This window comes from Hippocampus guttulatus, chromosome 19, assembly GCF_054856545.1.
Source record: "Hippocampus guttulatus isolate MCC_2025c chromosome 19, RoL_Hgut_1.0, whole genome shotgun sequence".
Classification (NCBI taxonomy): Eukaryota; Metazoa; Chordata; class Actinopteri; order Syngnathiformes; family Syngnathidae; genus Hippocampus; species Hippocampus guttulatus.
The window spans coordinates 7279477-7299313 of NC_141279.1; the positions used below are offsets into that span (position 1 = coordinate 7279477).

A 19837-nucleotide genomic window follows, 5' to 3' on the forward strand; every position below is an offset into this window, starting at 1 on the left:
GAGGTTGCAATATTCGCCGAGCCTCTAGAAGGCAGCTTTTAGAAAATGGCACCCCCAAACCCATCAAATCAAAGCGGAAATGCTTGCACGGAAGTAACTCTCACCTCTGCCGTTCGAAGCATTCTTTTCCCTAAAAAATGTATATTTTTTCATCGCGCTTTAACTTGAAATACAGTACATCAATAAGATGTGAATTTTAACGGTTTTAAATGGTTCAATACCTTGATGAGAAGTGAGAAAAGTGCTCGTATTTTTTTAGCTTTCTTCGTCACATCGAAAGCTGCCATTGTTTTGTACATTAACGGAGTATTTGATCATTTATTGATTCTTTTTTTCTTATTAAAGTCAAAATGCACCGGAGAGGCGTCGGGGCTGGCGCCATCGCCAAAAAGAAGCTAGCCGAGGTAAGAAAACATTCTATTTAATGTACCCAAATGAATGAAGTGGATCAAAAATACAACTGAACTCTTATTTAGAGAGTAATTATTTTGCAGACCACTTCAGGGAGCCCACATGCCTCTCAGTAAAAAGTCAAAATTAAATTACATTTTTTGTTGGTAGATTTTTGATTATCTTGACATGTTCATTTTATTTTCAGGCCAAATATAAAGAGAGAGGAACTGTTCTTGCAGAGGATCAAATAGTTCAGGCAAGTAATTCCCTTTATTACTTGAAGCGTGTCCACATTACAAGTGATGCTTCTTGCTGTTGCACTTACGCTCCAACAGCAACATTTTAATTACGTTACTTCATCTCTCTTGTCAGATGTCCAAGCAGCTGGACATGTTCAAGTCCCACCTGGAAGAGTTTGCCAGCAAGCATAAACAGGAAATCCGCAAGAGTTCCCAGTTCCGGGTCCAGTTTCAGGAGATGTGTGCCACTATTGGAGTTGATCCGCTTGCCTGTCAGAATCGTTCTGAAGAAACAGTTTGAACATACGCTTTAGTGTATTTTTTGAACAGATTGTTTTATTCACAGCCGGCAAAGGTTTCTGGTCAGAGATGCTCGGCGTAGGCGACTTCTACTATGAGCTCGGCGTGCAGATTATTGAGGTTTGCTTGGCCCTCAAGCACAGAAATGGAGGTTAGTGATAAAATAAATGCCACTTAATCAACATCACCGTGGCAACGGGAGTGAAAGGAAATGCTTGTATCTTTTCTGTCAGGACTCATCACTTTGGATGAACTCCATCATAGGGTGCTTAAGGGACGCGGTAAATACGCTCAAGATGTCAGCCAGTAAGTGTTTCCACTTTTAGAACCATTTCTAAGTTAATGCAGCATTTTTTACTACATGCTTATTGAACCACAAAAACATAGCATGATTGTCAAGGAAGAAACATGTTCCCACAAAGAGAGGGAAGTGGACGAGAGTCGAGGAGATATTAAGAAAGTCAAGTCCGCACATTGCATGATTAAAGCTGTTAAATTAAACTTGTGTGTGTCGCGTGTTTCCCCAGGGATGACTTGGTTCGAGCCATCAAAAAACTTAAAGTCATGGGCAATGGCTTCGGGATGATTCCGGTGGGTGGCTCCTACTTGGTGCAGTCCGTCCCAGCGGAGCTCAACATGGACCACACAGTGGTTCTGCAGCTGGCCGAAGTAAGCCGCATGCAGGGGAAAAAAAAACATTTTATCTCTTCTCGTTCAAACCTGTTGTGCTTGTCACTTATTTGTAGAAGAAGGGCTACGTGACTGTGAGTGAGATCAAGGACAGTCTCAAGTGGGAGAATGAGCGAGCGAGTCACGTCCTGGTGAGTCCATGTCAACAGTGTCTAAGGGAGAAAAATTAAGAATAAGGCCTGGAAGATACGGCTTTCAAATTAAATCTCACAAAAACAACCCTTATTAATACATATCGCAGCAAATACAGTACACCCCTTTAGTGTTGATCTGACCTGCGTTGTCATTGCCAGGACCACCTGCTAAAGGAGGGCCTGGCCTGGCTGGACTCTCAGGCAAGTGGCGAGCCGCAGTACTGGCTGCCCGCGCTCTTCTCCGAGCTCACCTCGCGTGATGTCACGCCCGAGGAGGCCAATCAGATGAGCCCCTGACCAAATTGTGGATGGGTATTTATTAGCCCGTACTGTGACATTGCAAGAGGGGGGGGGTTAGGGGACGTGTGTCTGTACAAATTATGTTACTACCCCTAAAATCAGTCACACCTTCTATTGGTGAAAATTCACGATATACTCAGCTACTTCTTAGTCTTTCTTGCACTGCTTCTCTTCTATTAGCCCTCAGTACTGCCCAGCCAAATCTGCGATATAGCGGGGAAACACTATCATGTCTTCAGATTAACGTCAATGCGATCAAGAATGGTTGAGCCTTTTGTTTTTATGGCTGCACTTTATTGTCTAAAAATCATCTCATGAATAAAAATACATTTAGACTGTTGTGATCTCTTTAAGACTGTGCAAAGCTTTGGCACCGTTTAAGCTGCAATTATCGTGGCTTTACCCCCTGGAAGCAGTGATTCTCGACTGGTGGGTTAAGACCGAAAAGTAGGTCATCCAAGTGATCTTGAGGTTACAAAAGATGAATTCTCTCCTTTCATCTATTACCACTTCAAACAGCAAGGCGTAAATAGGCATTGTTGTGTGACTAAAGTGTGTAAGAATATATGGTCACGGGGCAGAAGAGAGCACACTGTTACAACCGTACATGGCTGTGCATTTTTTTTCTAAATACATATTTGCAAGTGGCTATTTTTGAACAATAGATTTTCTTTCTTTGTTCACTTCTATGCAGGAGGATCACGACTTGGCAGCAAAGGGTTAAAAAAAAAACAGTCAAGAACCACTGCCTCGATTCAAAATGCTCAAGCCCACCTTTCCGCTTTTTAACAATCATTCATTGACTTCTTTTTAGGAACGCCGGGCAGGTGCTTTTCACCGTCACATCTCGTGGCTGTAGACGTGGTCTTCGAACACGTTCTGCTCCATGTCGTCGCATATGAGCGTACAGAAGGGACACACTTGATGATTGCGCTCATGACATTCCACCTCCGCCCGCGTGCTTCCCGGGAAGCTCTCCAGGCAATGGCGGCACATCAGGGCCGGCTGGTGGGGGTGAAAGGACACACAAAAAAAAACCCCATACATACACACATTAGAACAGAGCATGTATGTCCGCTATTCATGTTTGTTTAAAATATATTGCTTTGTATATTTTGCAAAAATATTGCTTTGTAGTAATCAAGCACCCATTTTGACCTCGGGAGGACTTGAAATTGGTGCTTTGCTGCCGTCTTGTGGCATCAATAGGTAATACCGAGGTTTAAGCAAGAAACAGGCCACAAATTATGAGTCCAGAATATGACACCAGTGGTCGAGTGAGGGATGATCACATTCAAAACACAAAATATGAGTTGGCTTTTTTTCGCTACCTGGTCTTCCTCATCATCTTCGACAATGCTCACTGCAAAAAGCACAACAGCGTCAGATGAAGATGACTGACATTGAATGGGAAATCAATCATGCTAAAGTTAAATGTGGCCATACACTGACCTACAGGTATGTTGTCATATGACAGGTCACATGTCTCCGCAGCATCCGGCTGTGTGGTGGCACAGTGGGTCGTCGTGGTGGCATTCTGCTCCTCCGAGTGGGTGCTCGTACGCATTTGAAGCTCATCCAAATTCCTGCGCAGCTCTTCAATCTCTCGCATGAGTTTCTAACGACAAAATGGACCCCACCGTGAGGACAGCAGCGGCAAAATATGCAACTTCCATTTCAGTAAAAGGTGCTGTTTACTTGGTTCTCTTGAGCAAGCTCCTGGTTGTGGCGCTTCAACATGGATGACAAGTTCTTCTCCTCCTTGATCAGGGCATCCTTGTCCGCAATCACCGCATGGGCTTCTCGGAGTTGCAGCTAGAAGACCAAAAAAAAAAATGCATGTATAATATGAACTATAATGTACAATTACAGGAAAATTAGACGAGTGGTTAGCATGTCTGCCTGACATTTCTGCGATTTGAGTTTTGAATCCATGTTCTGACCTTTTTTTTTCTCCTTTCCGTACCTTAGTTTGTAGCAACAGTCCGTTTTCATCACCTGAATTTGGATCTGACTGTTTGCATTCGGGAAGGTTCTGCTTCTGAAGTTCCACCTGATTGGCCATGTGGACCAACATCTCTTCCTGGAGAAAAGACACAGCAGAATGTTGACACGGTCAAAAGGTTCTATGGGCATAACGGGCAAATTAAAACCTTTAAATGTTGGATTTCTTCATGTTGCTCCTGCAAAGTGCACAGAAGACTCTCTTTGTGCTCTTTCGTCTGACGCAGTTCTGACACGAGTTCATCGTGTTTGTCCTGTGAAGCAAACAGTCAACTGGCGCCCGTCCGTCACCATCACTGATGTCGTGTTAAGACCTTGATGATGGCGGCTTCTCGTCTCTCCTCCCGCAGAGCTTTTTCCAACTCTGCGTTTTGCCGTTGGATGCCCTGGGCCTCGTCCTTCAGCGACGCAATCTCCCGATTGCTCTGCTCCACTTGTTCCTGGTTCCGCACAAAATAAGCTGCTGACCCCGATGTGACTTGAACACACAACCTTCTGATCTGGAGTCAGCTGACCCCACGTTTGTGTCCCAACACATTCGCTTGTATAAAGTCTGAAGCTAATCTGTGTGCATGTGTGTGTACCTGTGTGGTAATGACCAGCAGGTCGTCTGAGCTGTTTGCCGCACTTTGCTCATTGTTGACATCCTGCGCTTTGAAGCTAAAGGGTGTGCTTGCGCCACACACTTGACCCGAGCTGTCCACGTAGCAGAACTGATAGAACTCCAACTCATCCTTGGGCAGATAATAATCTGTCATAAGAAATGTAATCAGTTGAATTTTTTTTTGCTATGGGGAAAAATGTTGTTTGACTTTGGACAACACGAAGAGCTTGAATGCTGATGTTAAGGAGCTCCACACAACAAAGTGGATGACTCAGCAATAATATCTAAAAGGGGTGGCCCACCTTTAAAATAAGCATGCCTCTTCGATGACTGTTCTTGGCTCGAGTCCCCGTACGACTCCACCCACACAAATGTGTGATAGTCCTTTATGGTGCTCCACCCAACCTGGAAAAATCAAAAGGAGAACACAGCTCAGTGTGCAGGAAGTGCTCAAAGGCTCCATAAAGTGGGGGGAAAAGCAGAAAAAAAAAGCTTTACTCAGATATATTAGTTATCCTCTGCAAAAATCTGTATGGCTGTATTCTCCTGCCCTCTATTGGCTAATAAGCACAGACTAGCAGGACCATTTTACTGATATGCATATACTGTATATATTTTTTATCCTCTGCAAAAAACAAACAAAAAAAACAACAACTATACTGTACTCCATCTTCAGCCAGTTGTGAAACTTCATGTTTCTGCATTGCTGTATGATACACCCCCTTGTGGTTAAGGCACTTACAACAGAAAGGAGCACGATGTGGGGCTGGAACGGAGTAATTGCATTTCCATTCATTACTATAGGAAAGGATCACTTGAGATCTGAATGTTAAAACGCTTGTTTGCCACGTCTCCGAAAAATAATAAATTATCCACCTTAAAGATGCCCACCCAGTCGCGTGGACTGGGCTGGAAGTGTGCAGCGAGAGTGTAGCAGCAGCTGACGGAGGTGGCTGGAGGGTACGAGTGCGGGATGTCCCTGAACACCACCTGGGAGAAGCCGCTGGTGGAGTTGTGCATACTGGAATAAAATGCACGCAGTTATAAGGCTGAGGTGAGTGAAGACAGCAGGTGTCACCGAGACATAACGGTGACATGACACTTCTTTTAAAACGCTCTTTCCCCTCGTCGTCTTCTACGTTTTTGCAGTCTAGTCTGCATTTGTTTAAAAAAAACAAACATAAAAGTTTGCACTGAACACGCACAAGCGTATAAACAACCGCCGCCATAGTCACCTGTAAGATCAGGATCTCGTTTGTCATAAAGCGTCACGGTGACAAATAAATAATTGAATAACAACAAGAGCTGAGATGACGACACAAAGCTTGTCGGAGTGGATAAAACTTACATTTTGTTGTTGTTGTCACTGCGTCCGACGAGTGAAGTCACTCGGATATGTGACTAATCTGGTGCGTTCACGGACAGCTTAAATGTGTGTTTATTTCCGAACGAGTCGTGTTCCGGCAGCTAAAAGTGAACTTTAACCATGAAGCCACGGGATCATCTCGCCAGATCACGTATCGGTCGAAGGCCATTTAAAAATTCAATCACAGGACAAAAGATCGAGCTAGCCAGGAGTCGAACCTAGAATCTTCTGATCCGTAGTCAGACGCGTTATCCATTGCGCCACTAGCCCGTTGTCCAATAGTGCTGCAACAAGATAATTGTATACGATACAAAAACCTTTATTTGGAGATTCCAAATTCACAGCAGCAAAGTTATGAGAGGAAGAAGTAGAACAACAAAATATAGGAGCTGCTGGTAAGGCAGCCACTCTCGCGGCGCCATTTTGAAATCAAAATAACAAAAATAACACAACACAACACATAGGACACAGACAGTCGTGGAATCTTCACCACTTTTCTGCATACACTTTGTTGTCAGAAGCAGTTATAGATACAGTATATGATATATAGATATATACATACATATAGTATATGTAGACCACTACTTATGCCACTAGAGGGAGACAAATCCATCAGAAAATTACACGTTCCTTTGCAGCGTATAGTATACAGTATTTATATTTTTGCTGTTACCTTGACAATATATACTTCAACGTATTTATACTGTCATGTTATTCTAAAAATATACAAAAAGAGGACGTTTCATTTTGCAGCAGTACTTTTATTCATTATTTAATTTTAGTTAAATGCAATTTGTGTCTCTACTTATTACCGCATTAATTTAGAAAAATGTTACTAGTGGACAATATGTTTGCTTTATTTTATTTTTTTTACATTTTAATGTAATTCATTTTTAAGAGTCACAATAATACATACAAGACAGTTAAATTAGTTAAAGATAAAAGTATGGCGTTAGTCTCATACTTTTAGTGAATGTATACTTGAACATTCTTAGATTTGCAATATTGTAAAAATTGTGTAGATATTCTTTAATACAGTAGTTCAAATATTTTTCAAACCAACAACATAACTAACAAAATATAAAAAAGTTGTGGTACATTTCACGGTACATTTTACAATATGAGGATTGACGAAGTAAATATATATTTGTCAGAATATACAGGGTAATTTTCAGGCGTTTTATAATCATGAAATATCAAATATCTCAAAATGAAACCATAATTAAAAGTCATAACCATCTCGGTCCAATTCCCATGAAGGCCAGCGGGGACCAACGACCAATCAGCGAAGAGCAAGCCAACATCCAATCAGAGTGAAGAAGGCCAGCGTCTCCCTGTTGGTGATTGGCTAACAGCAAAAGCGGCAATGTGAGCGTGAAACTGGTGACTTGTTTTCGTGTTTGACTTCGTGTGAGTGTCAAGAACAGCAACTCCGCAGCCGAAATAAGCCAACGGAGCGACGGCTTGTCGGTAAACACACTCCACCAGAGCAGGTTTGTAACCTTCAAAGCCGTTTTCAAGCTAGCACGCTAACTGGTTTGCTGCAGAGCGGTGTCGAAAGTCAAAGCTGTCGGTCTCCATAGGGATGTTGCAGCATTTGGTGTCCATGGCAGCATGACAGCAGGGCGTATACTGGTGGAGGTTTAACCTCCTTTTACTTTCGCAAAGTTTACAACCTCAATAAAAAGGATACATGCGTGTGAAGTAGTTATCCTTGTGATATTTTTAGGGAACAATTCCTGCGAATGATTATCCGTCAAGTGCAGGGATGTTCAGTTTAATGGTTTCGACTCGACCACGATGTTGATTTAACCATGTGTCTGAAACACTGTTAAAAAATGCATTTCATTACCCACCATGACAGTTTTCATGGTAACTTTTTCAAACTGAGGCTAGTCAAAGACGTTACCCTGAAATGAAGATACAGTAATGGTAAATGTCAACGGAAGCGACTGGACCTTTCTTGGTAAGTAATGCTGATTCTTCAGTTCAAAATATTAACTTATTTGTCTCCTGATTCAAATGATCATAACAATACTAATCACGAAAAAAAAATACTGAGCACTCCCAGTACCACTGTAATGACTGTCATTAAAATACAGTACCATAGTAGGTCTAAGTCTTTATAAGAATACCGGCACCACGAGCGTGACAATGGTGATTGTGTTGTTGTTTTTAAGATGTTGGTTGCCATGGCAACATTTGTGTAGTGTACCTTGAAGCTGCTCTGTTTATTTGTTCAGTGACTGACTTGCATCTATGCTAGACATGTAATGTGCAAGTCATATCTTTCATGATTGTCCTGCATGTTCACAAATGTGGAATAACTTTGTATCCTCTCTCATCTCTCCATCAAGTGTGCACCAGTCAGATTTTTTTATTCTGCCACCTTCAAATTGTTCAACAAATCCCAGCGATGCTCATCTGGCCTGAGCTCGCCATGACAACATGACGCCTGCTTCCATTCCTCCTGGAGACGGCGGCTCAGGGCTTTATCTTGACGCAATTTGGCATCCCCTTTTGCGTTGGCTCGGCCATGCAGGCGAAGGCGAGTGACTGAAAAACATACGCGAGGTCACTCGGATGCTGAAAAAAATGAATCATCTGTGAGTTTTGAAGGTAACAGAATTTATTTGGAAAATCAGCACTGAGTACCTTTTAACTCTCTCTTGCAGCAATGTATTTTAACCCTTTTAGGGACAGCGGTTACTACAGTGGACATCTTATCAGGTTACAGGTTATCATTATTGATGCATGAAAGGGATAAATGTAATGTCATTCGTTTTTTTACATTTTTGGCATGGTTTACTATACAGCAGCGTGTACATTTGTATTTATAAAAATTCTCATTTTAGTTCAATGTCATACGAATGGAACACATGCATTTTTCTTGCCGTGAGCATTGATGAAGGTGAAACGGTAACACAAATACTGCAGTGTAACTAAAGCCAGCAAATGTCATCACGCAGGCTGACCGGCGCCCCAGAGAGACGCTGAGGATTATCCACCTCATTGGATCCCAACACTGACCCATCGCCCCGACCTGGCCCATTTTCTACCTGTGATGCTTCCAAAGGCCGCGCCTAGCCTCCATAAATGATTCACAGTAAGAACACACGTCTGCACACGTACAGTGGGATCGTATTGGAGTACAAATTACAATTCATTTGTCACACGACACTCTGAATTCAATCTAGCCTCCGTTATACACTGCTGATGAACTTTTTGTCACGTACACAACTCTGTACACACTAACAAGATCCAATACAAGAACACCGTCAGAAGAGCTATTCATTTGACAATCTTAATCATTACATTTGTATAACTACACGACATAATAGCGAGAGCTCGTTCCAAAATGTTTGCTACCTTACTTAGCTAAATGAGAGGTGCAGTAACAGACATTTTTAATTGAATACGCATTATACCTAAATGAATACTCTGCCCCTCTGACAGTGTCGCATCCAAAACAGTGTCGCATCTCCTGGCATGTTGATCATCCAATATGTCACATTTGTGTGTTCAGGATGACTCTGCCACCTGAAGACGAGCAGCAGAATGAAGGACAAGCAACAAGCATCACCCAAACCCAAAGCACGTCAGGTTGCACACCGCCAAACGTCCAAAAGAGGCAGAGGAAGTCCAAGAGGAGGTAGAGGATCTCATGCCGTGATCTGCCGTGCATTCGGGAGCTATTCAAAGCACTTCAGAGTTTCACATTTTCTGTTATAAATTCGAAATTCTCCACACAACACCTTATATTGGAAAAAAAAAGTTGTTGACAATTTTAAATACAAGTTGGTTATTTTTTGAAAAAAAAGTTGATATATTTATTACGTCCTGGATACATTTTTTGCATGTTGATGTCGCAGTGTGTGTCTTTGGCCCCCTTACAGATACGTGTGGGTTAACTTGACCAACTGCAAGTACGAAAGCGGTAAGCATTACGAGACATCAAATAGACAAGGGAACACATCTTTTATACCCACTAAAGCACAGGTTTGTATTTTGAACATCAGTGCGGCGTGCCGCTCGTCGCTATGGCCTGAAAGTGGCGACGGACGGAGACGACTGGACCTTGATGTGGTCTGACTGCTCCGTGTCTCTGGAGAGGGTCATGGCCATGAAGCAGTACCAGGTAGTCTCGCCGGAAAAGTTCTAAATTAAAGGACCTAAGTCAAACTTGAAACATTTCATTAGCCTCCATTTGTTGCCACTTCTTTGAAACGACATTCATCATTCAAAAAGGATTCCAGATTCATATATGAAAGGCACATACCTCGGCTCAAAAGTTTGTAATGATTTATTGATCAGCATTTTAGGCCTCATTTCGAATCCATGACATCGTCTCTGAAAATTACATCCATTTTCTAGACTGCTTATCCTCACAAAGCAGCTGGAGCCCAACACACCGGCCTTTGGATGAAAGGTGGAGTACACCCTGGAATGGTTCCAAGCCCATCGTGACGCTCAGAATTAACTTCATTCATTCATAAATTGCCATTTCTGATGGAATTATACCTTCTACAGTAGTTGCAACATCGTCCATCTTTGTAACCCAGAGAAAAAGAAGCCTTTTACGTGTGTGTTTGCTGCATTCCAGAAGATCAATCATTTCCCCGGGATGATCGAGATCTGCCGAAAGGACACTCTGGCCAGGAACTTGAACCGCATGTTGAAGCTCTTCCCGAAAGACTACAACATCTTTCCCAGGACGTGGTGTCTTCCCGGAGAGTGCGTTTGCTTGTTTTCTACCCTACAAAACCACCTGGAGCATTTACCCCTCCTCCATTCTCTTTTGTAGCTACTGCGACTTCCAATCGTACACGCGCATCCGAAAGCAGGCCACCTTCATCTGCAAGCCTGAATCAGGCTGTCAGGGACGGGGCATCTTCATGACAAGGTCCAGTAGAGACATTCATCCTGGAGAACGCATGATCTGTCAGCTCTATATCACCAGGGTGGGTGCTCAACACATCAGAGGTGACAGTAAGTTGCATGCACTACTCACGTGAACTAAAAACGTTATGTAATCATGACGGGTGAACCTTTTGAATGCAGATCCAATTGTCCAGCATTTCAGTACGAAGATTAGAGAACAGCAAGTTGTGCGGACGTGTGCGTTCACATCAGCCGTAAAGGATATAGTGCATCTTTGCTTGATGCTGCATTTCACGCTAAAGCTGTAACCGCTGTATATGTAAGTCACAAGTCTAGTCATAAATGTACTTTGAACGAACGGAATGAGAGGTGCCGGCAAATCAGGTTGGCTGCGTTCACGCCCACAAAGGTGCAAACCACCTGTTTTAAAGCTGCGTGTGAAAATACCGAGACAAAGTCTAGCCCACCCCTGCACAGATTTCGACCGCGCCTAAAAAAAGAGAGCTCATGAACACCAAGCCATGGTTTTAACCATACAAGTACCAAGTCCTGGACTCGAGTCCAATCATCTGACTCAAGACCCTTACCTCTCCACACGTACACATACTCAAATTGTAAATGTCTTGAATCCAGCCTTTAATCATGGACGGCTACAAGTTCGACTTGCGTATCTACGTGCTGGTGACGTCATGTGACCCGCTCAGGATCTTCCTATTCAAGGAGGGGCTGGCCCGCTTCTGCACCACCAAGTACCTGGAACCAGCGCTCAGCAACATGGTGAGGACCGAAGTTCTCAACTCGATCACTCATTCCACGACGAGAGTAACTGAAGTGCTTTTCGTATCACCACAGCATTGCAAATACGGTTTGGTAACCTTCCATTTCTCTCATTAGGACGAAGTGTGCATGCACCTGACCAACTACTCCATCAACAAGCACCAGGACAACTTCATCCATGATGACCACACTGGCAGCAAACGGTGCTTTGCCATTATATCGGGAGGGTAAAACAAGCAAGAAAAGTTCTCACCGGGGCGGTTCGGGTTCCTCCAGGAAGCTGTCCACGCTCATCCAGCAGCTGGAGGCGGCGCGCGCCGACGCGGCGAAACTATGGGACGACATTGAGGACATAATCATCAAGACGCTGATCGCCGTGCAGCCCATCCTCAAGCACAACTACCACGCGTGCTTCCCACACCACGCCGCCACCAGCGCCTGCTTCGAGATCCTCGGCTTCGACGTCCTGCTGGATGAGCGCATGCGGCCCTGGCTCCTCGAGGTACCTCTAGAGTGTACCGCACTAACCATGGACCAGAGGATGCGAAGTAGACAGTTGTCGCAGGAGATTCAATTAAATTTAAAATGATAGACGAGGGCATTAAAGGTAAAAAGGCTTTAAGACCATCTCCAAGCAGCTCGATGTTGCACATACAGTTGCACATATTCAAAAATTTAAAGAACCTCGGGACTGTCGCCAACGTTGCTGACGGACAACCGGGATAAACAGCAAGGAACTGCTAATTTGTGTGATGTTGACAGGTGAACCACTCACCGAGTTTCACCACCGACTCGCCGCTGGACAGCGAGGTGAAGGACGCCCTGCTGCTGGACACGCTGCTGCTCATCAACTTGAACGCCTGCAACAGGAGCAGAATCATCAAGGAGGAGCGCAGGTGCTCCAAGGAACGTCTGCAGGCGAGCCAGTCCAGAGCGGCAAGGTTTGACTCACGTTGCATGCCCGTGTTTTGTTTGTTTGCATACTCCAAGATCACATATGGTGACCAAAAAATATGTTATGCTCACATTTTCATAGTTCAACTGCACGTTTTAAACTGGCCCTTTCATGGCAGGCAGACTAAAGCAAAATAGCATGGCGACCGAAGTACGACTCGACTCCACAAGCTTCTGCTTTGTGTTTGATCTCGAAGGTCCAAGGAGCTGCACAAGTGCAAGGCGGCCTCGGCCCAGCAGATGGAGAGATACGAGAGCAAACATCTGGGAGGCTTCAGGAGGATCTTCCCCAGGGAAGGAGCGGACATGTACGACAAGTTCTTCATGCAGGGAAGTTCGCTTGTGCCAACCACGGAGGCTTCGAGAGCCCGACAGGAGTGCGGCAGGTATGTCTGAACACCAGCCAGCTGCAGGGATGTCTCATGTGGCCTTACAATATAAAATCTCTGAATTTTTTCCCCCAAAATTACATTTCTGATTTTAATTGATTTTTTTCACCTTCGCACATAGTAAAAGCAAAAAAATGTTTGTTTTATTCCTCAGCTGGGATTTGCTTCATTTTGACTTCATTTACAGATGTTTTTTTTAAATTGATTGATTTATTATATTGAAAGACTAGTAAAAGAAACTTTCTTCCATCGAGTACACTTTCATTGTTCTAAAAGGTATGCATTATTTATAATTGGTTAATTGGGTATTGGTTGATTATGGATAGTTAAATTAATCATACAGATTTAGAACGTTTAAGATTACAATCCTACACAGCTGGTTAAAAATATTAATCCTAAAAATAACTGAACATGTTACAAATAAAATAAGAACTGTTGGGGTGTTTTTGTTTGTGACCAACAGGTGTGCCACTGCAGGAAGAGCCCTACAGTGCCACCTGTTGGTCACAAACAAAAACACCCTAACAAGAACATGAGAATGAATGTTAGAAACTATTTTATGGATACATACATACTTGGATGAGTCTGATTAAATTCTTTAAATTGCAAGGAGTTTGTATATTTTTTTAAATATCGACTCATTCATTAAGAATAATTAAATTATAAAAAATTGAATTTATTATAAAACCAGACACTCACGTTTACAAATGAAAATAAAAAATGGTTGGTCCAGCCCTCCGTTTGCAACTTCAGAACAAAACGCATATCATCTTCTTTATTGTATCATAATTGAAATTTTGTCCAGTTGAGCTGAATGATGACTTTGCCGTCGATGCACAGGCAACTACGACAGGAGCTGCTTGACAGGCAGAGGACCGTGACCTTTGCCCGGCATCGGGACTCTCAGGGCGAAACGGCAGGGGAGCGCCCCAAACGGCCCAAACCTCGAGCGGCACCGCGCAGGCCCCCCGCCACCCACCTGGTAAGACTTCGAAGCCGCCACAAGAGGGCGTCCACGCGCTCTTTTGTCCCAGGATAAATTGCTGGCCTTCTCTTTGACCCCACTGGCAGCATTCAAATGAGCCAGATGATGCTCGCTCACTTTTAGTGCCGCTGCATGCAAATGTACAGAGCCCCAGACATGACATGCGGGGTGGGGGGTGGGATTTAATTGTGGCCACACTACTGAAATAACATCTGCAAAAAAAAAAAAGATAATGTGAGGCCGTGAAACACTAATTTGGAATAATATGATCATTCCTGGAGTGTACCGTCTTTAGAAAAGGTCAAGTTTCTTGCAAAATGTGTGTTCCGTTTGTACCAAGTGTTTTTTTTGGGGGGAATGAAAATAGAGCCAGAAATGAGTTACACCTATTTCATGGCGTCAAATTTGTATTTTGTGTTTAGATGTTAGTATTTTGTGGCCACAAGTTAGTATTTTGTGCACACGAGATACGGTTTTCTAGGCCGCCAATGAGTATCTTGCATGCAAATTAGGGCTATTTTGAGGCCTCAAATTTAAATTTCTTTCCCTGAATTTTTTGTAATTAATGCGCATATCCATATTTAGTGGCAACAAATTACACACAATAAACCTATTTTGCTGCCACAAAATAAGCAAATGGAATGCACCTAATCCAAAGAAAAAAATGTGCGCCATTTGTTTTCCCTGACGTGCAAATTGTTCATCCACAAATCAGCCTTTTGTGATCACAAATCACTATTTTTGGGTGCATGTTGCGCCTTTTTCTTGGCCAAAATTTGCACATTAGTGCCACAATTTAGTGTTTCATCGGTCAAATTCGTTTTTGGTGCAGACGTTACACCTATGTCAAGGCTAAAATGAGCATATCCTGGCCACAATTTAGTGTTTCATCGGTCAAAATTTTTTCTGTGCAGACGTTACACCTATCTCAAGGCTAAAATGAGCATATCCTGGCCACAATTTAGTATTTCGTGATCACAAAATTGTATTTTGTTGCAATAAATATCCTTTTTTTTGGACGGGTTATAGCTTTTTTGTCATAAAAAAGTGACAATGTTCTGCGGGGGTTATTGATAATACATGTGCAGCTCACCCCATCAAAATATATATATATATATTTTTTTCCCTCCTGGAGCCTCCTGCTGCAATCAAAACCTGTGAGGTGGAAGAGGAGAATGATGAAGAGGAAGAAGAGGAACGGGTCAAGGCGCTGATCCAGAGGAAGAAGCTGCTGCTGGACCTGGGCCTGGTCGAGCACATCCGCCAGCTGCTGCAGCTGGAGGGCCGTGACGCCAACAATCCCAGCCAGCAAGGGCCGCGTGTCACAAAGCAAAATTTAACGGTGACATGCTCGTCTGTGAACACCTCGCCAAAACATCAACGTTGACTCACCTTGACTTTTCGCCGCAGCTGGACGCTTCGACAGCGCTTCCTTCAAAGTCCAAGGCATCGTCCTGCATTCTGACATCCAGGCAGGTATGTGACTGACACAAAGAATCAACAACAGTAATTAGATTGGACACTTATTATTATGATTTAAATGCGGGGAATAAAAGGAGACGTTATTCTGTCACACACACACACACACACACACACACACACACACACACAAATAATTTCTCAAGGGTTTTTAGAATCTCATGGCAGGCCCACTGGTGTAAGTTCCCCACCCACCCCATAAATCTGTGACATAGCGCCACCTGTGGTTTTGACGGAGACTTTGGAGCTTGCAAATGTTTTTCTTTATTTGAGCAGAGGGTTTTCTGATCTTGGAGGAGGTGGAACGTTTGTATTTGGAAAGATGTGTGCATGCGTGGGCAAGATTTATGGTCTCAACTCAAGTGGAACTTGAAATGTATGTTTTCCTGTCAAAGAAAATAATAATTTCACAGATGTTTCTTGTCTTGGATCATATGTTTTGATATGACTGATCCACCAGCGATGCAAAAAAAAAAAAAAGCCATTGTTTTTCTCTTTGCATTTCATATTTCCCTTGGGCTGTTTTTACCAAAAATCAATTGCTTTTCAAATAGCTTGACACCAAATTGCCAAGATAAGAAATACAAAGCTTGAACATTTGCGTTGGATTCATTGTATTTTTTGTATTTGTAATTGCTGGGGGGGGTTTTCCCTCCAATCCATGGCAATATTCCAGAAAATCGCGAATAACACACCTCAGAAAGCGTGTCCCTAAATATTGAATCATTGCTTATAAAACATGGTCTCTTTCCTTTCTTAATCTGCTCAGATTATATGATATAGTGGTACCTTTTTATTAGTAGTGTTTTATTATTATTATTATTATTATTATTATTATGTTTCTCTTTGTCTTGCAAGCCAAATGGGGGAAATGCTGAAACTATAAAGAACTGTAATGCCCTCATGCAGCCACAATCTTGTTTGCACTCCCAGCTGTTTGTTGAGCAGAACAAAAAGTAATGCACATCAATAGAAAATGAGAGCAATCACAAGGAGCGAATTCTTATTTTGTATTTTAGTCAAAAGGGTTCAGGATGAATCCGATGAGTCATTCTGATTCCAAAGTGTGTTGCATTGTCCCCCAAGAGCTCGTTGAGGCCTTCGAGTACCATCAAGAATTTTCACACCCCACTTGAGACAGAAGGCAGCCAAAAAGTGAAAAGCAAAGAATTGACCATGAATGCTGTCAGGGTCCCTGGAGCAGGTGAGGACCTACCGGACTTTGTTTTGGGGTTTTTTTTTTTATTTTTAATTCATGCTGCAGTGAAGTCACAAGAAACTACCTAGGAGGTGGAAAAAGTACTCATATGCTGTACCTAAGTGGGAAAAAAAATCACAACAAAGAAAGAAGAGTTTATAGAGTTCATCGTGCCTCCTTTGTATTTGCATTGTTACCCCCACTTAAAGATAGAAGTAAAAACAACTCAGGAAATTGTTTTGGAGCAAACTACTGAACTAACATTATTGCATCCATTTCAGTCATGTTTATATTTTAAAGTTGTTTTACTTTAAATAATTGTTTTAACCACCATCCCCCATTCCTCCCAAATGCAAGTTATTTATTTGCAGTGAAATACTCAAAAATACTCAAGTACAGTAACGAGGTATCTCTGTGCCCGTATATTCCCTGCAGGGCCCCGCTTGCAAAACGCCAGGATCTCTGACCCGCGGGCCCTCGTGACGGGGGTCACCAAAGGACGTTGCCCCTTAGCGCAACGCGACACGGCGAACCTGCACGCGGGCCTCCTGGTTACCTCCACGCGCCCCCCTTTGCTCCGGAGACCTCAACTTGCCCGATGCCCCCCCCACCCAGCACGGTGAGGGACCTTGAAAGGGGAGGGGGGGCCACCGGAGACCCAACACGGCTCATAATTTCCAACAAAATCAAAATACACTGAAGGTTTTTTTTTTAATGTTGCTTTTTTTTCTGGGGGTGGGCGGCGTTGATAATTAAAACACAAACAGACCTCAGGGCATAAACCACTCACTGAGAATAAGGAAATCAATTCATATTTAATTCACATGAATTAAGGTCGTTATTGCTAAAATTGGTCTAGAAATGGCCTTTCCAAATTTGATAAACAACTAAAAATGAATTAAATGGGACATTGTCGTCATCATGAGGCTATTTCTAATTCAAGAAAATGTCGTCTTATATCGGAAGCAATTTACGACTCGTGTATCATATTGCATTTTTTTCCCTACTCTGACCTTTTTTATTAAATGAAAATCCACGTGGTAGCATTTTGTCAGAGGCCATAAAACTTTACAACGTTTGTCAGCTGCTTTGTGTGCGCTCCGAAAACAAACAACAAAAACACGACAAATTGGCCACAACAACACTGTAAAATACAAAAAAAGTATTTTAGTATTGTAGAAAATGAGGGCTAAATAGTCCTGTTTGAAACGAAATCGATTCTTGTGCTGTGCAAAATATTTAAGATTGCCTTTGTATTTTTACTCATCAATAAAAGAAAACGAATAAAAAGATTGCCCTCGATGAGAAAATAATTCGGGCATTCTTTAATAAAATATGTTGTAACGATAATTCCACTTGAATTAATTAGCATGCCATTTCAGATTTGACGTCTTTATTTGCGAACATTTTGACCTTATTTCCTGAGAGTTTTAGAGGTGGGGGGGGCTTAAAAAAGAAAGGGACACAAAGGTGGAATGTGTTTGAGGAATTTATGGTTTTATTGCGTGTGTAAATTCCGGAAATCCTCTTTCATGCTGGCCCACGGCTGGAAAAGACATTTGAGGCAAATGAGAAGTCCAAAATATTGAGAATTATGAACAGAACATTTTGAAGACATCTACGGGGAATTTAATGCGAATCCAAGCAGGAGGAACTTTTTGACTTTAAAGGGGAACAGGAATTAAATTTGAAAATTACAAGAAAAGAATTCTGGCCTTAAGAATTTGTGACTGGTGGAATTAATAGGATTTTAATAAGCCTTCATTTTAGTTTTATTATTGTTTGGCTACACTTAATGCTTTTTTTTTTACCTTTGCTTTGTTCAAAACCAAACCTTGATGGCCGATTTCCCATCTCCTGCACGAAATGTCGAAAATAAAACAAGTGACTCTTCCGTATCTTCATTCTATATTTGAATATTATTTGAAGGCTCGGAGGAGACTGAAAATGGCGCACGTTAAAGGGCTGCACTTTATGAAAATTTACAACTTTGCCGTTGCAAGTTTTACGACTTGTGCGGCTCGGGGATTGGCTGCTGCGGGATCATGTGCACGGCCACAATGACAACTTCTTGTTCCCCAACAGCTCGTCGTGCAGCTGCTTCTTGCTTCTTATACAACCCCGCGCTTATCGCAGCACCTTTTTTTTTTTAATTTGCGTGCGCTCGTTGGGACTAAAACGGCCCAAAACTGGAAAGGATTTGGATTTGGGCCCGGAAGTGGACTGTGTGTTTTATACTGAGGATACGTGAGGTGTCATGGCGGCCTGCGCAAAGTGGGATTCTACTGGACCTTCTTGGAGAAAATTGGACCCGTTCGGTGGGGGGCACACGGTGCCACGGCTGATGGATGCGATAGTAAGGTAAGGCCCGTATGTGTTGTGTATGTGTGTGTGTGTGTGGGGGGGGGGGGGGTATTTTGTTGCTATGTGCAGCAGGAAAGATGCTGCGGTGCATGTCAAAAAGCAGATATTGTGGTTAAAGGCGCGTGCACGCCTGGCCCGGGGGGCTGCAGGTGAGGCGAGCACGCGCAGGTCCATTTTGTCGATGAGGATCGAGTTTGTGGTTGGAGAATTTTGGATGGGTTTATTTTTGCTGTGAAATATGCTTGCTCTGTGTGTGGCGTTCAAAAACAATCGGGGAAAAGAAATATTCACGAAGCTTTATTGTCGATTACGTGTTGTAGAAATGCAGAGAGCAGTTCTCTTAAGATGAACGGGATGAAGTAAAGAGTATAAAAATGTGGCCTTGTGAAGTAAAAATCAAACAAAACACCCTGAAAATGTAACGTGAGGAAAGTAAGGCTTCTTGAGTCATAAAAACAACAGTAAATATGAATACGTATATCAAACTTGATTGATGTCGTTCTGCAGTCGCCATCTTGGCTGCTGTGGCCTGCATGTAATTAACCTGAAATATTGCTTTTTAAAAATAGTGTTTGTTGTTTCGGTGTTTTTAATGCTGCCTCGTTATAATCGTTTGTGTTGTGTTTTACTAAATATTCCACACGACTCCATGGATTGATGGTGCATTGGAGATTTGCATTTTTGGTTGGAAAAATGTCTGCATCCACGATGAATTGAAGTGTAAACGTCGCAATATTCATTTCAGGGAGCAATTGATGATCATTGAAGCAATCTGGCCTC

At 42.7% G+C, this 19837-nt stretch overlaps 3 protein-coding genes and 1 non-coding gene across 12 annotated transcripts; 2 read left to right on the forward strand and 2 right to left on the reverse strand.

Moving 5' to 3' along the window:
- Window positions 1-79: 79 nt before the first annotated feature.
- On the forward strand, window positions 80-4623 carry snf8 (SNF8 subunit of ESCRT-II). Of its 8 annotated transcripts, none has more exons than XM_086138519.1 (10): window positions 80-404; window positions 599-649; window positions 766-904; window positions 979-1083; window positions 1166-1238; window positions 1460-1601; window positions 1679-1753; window positions 1916-3743; window positions 3827-3893; window positions 4028-4623. In XM_086138519.1, the coding sequence occupies exons 1-8, from the start codon at window positions 351-353 to the stop codon at window positions 2051-2053; spliced, it is 777 nt and encodes a 258-aa protein (XP_085994645.1). In that variant the 5' UTR covers window positions 80-350; the 3' UTR covers window positions 2054-3743; window positions 3827-3893; window positions 4028-4623. The 8 variants fall into 8 exon arrangements, with proteins under 8 accessions (XP_085994645.1, XP_085994646.1, XP_085994648.1 ...); XM_086138520.1 differs by having other exon boundaries at window positions 1916-3070; window positions 3534-3893; XM_086138522.1 differs by having other exon boundaries at window positions 1916-3070; window positions 3551-3893.
- Window positions 2319-6255, reverse strand: calcoco2 (calcium binding and coiled-coil domain 2). 2 transcript variants are annotated; one of them, XM_086138516.1, is made up of 11 exons: window positions 6013-6255; window positions 5541-5685; window positions 4967-5069; window positions 4645-4811; window positions 4375-4500; window positions 4210-4314; window positions 4023-4139; window positions 3755-3871; window positions 3509-3674; window positions 3388-3419; window positions 2319-3061 (listed from the first exon to the last, which is right to left on the reverse strand). In XM_086138516.1, exons 2-11 carry the CDS (start codon window positions 5682-5684, stop codon window positions 2897-2899), a joined length of 1242 nt encoding a protein of 413 aa, XP_085994642.1. In that variant the 5' UTR covers window position 5685; window positions 6013-6255; the 3' UTR covers window positions 2319-2896. The 2 variants fall into 2 exon arrangements, with proteins under 2 accessions (XP_085994642.1, XP_085994643.1); XM_086138517.1 differs by lacking the exon at window positions 6013-6255 and adding an exon at window positions 5900-6008.
- Window positions 5597-18568, forward strand: ttll6 (tubulin tyrosine ligase-like family, member 6). Its single transcript, XM_086138526.1, has 18 exons — window positions 5597-5718; window positions 7291-8649; window positions 9000-9136; window positions 9557-9682; window positions 9927-9967; window positions 10050-10168; window positions 10634-10764; window positions 10835-10991; window positions 11545-11688; window positions 11806-11891; window positions 11965-12190; window positions 12451-12629; window positions 12840-13028; window positions 13872-14013; window positions 15152-15358; window positions 15427-15492; window positions 16582-16699; window positions 17129-18568. The coding sequence occupies exons 4-18, from the start codon at window positions 9558-9560 to the stop codon at window positions 17314-17316; spliced, it is 2118 nt and encodes a 705-aa protein (XP_085994652.1). The 5' UTR covers window positions 5597-5718; window positions 7291-8649; window positions 9000-9136; window position 9557; the 3' UTR covers window positions 17317-18568.
- On the reverse strand, window positions 6228-6300 carry trnar-acg (transfer RNA arginine (anticodon ACG)). Its single transcript has one exon. It is a non-coding gene; the product is annotated as a tRNA-Arg (tRNA).
- Window positions 18569-19837: the final 1269 nt, after the last annotated feature.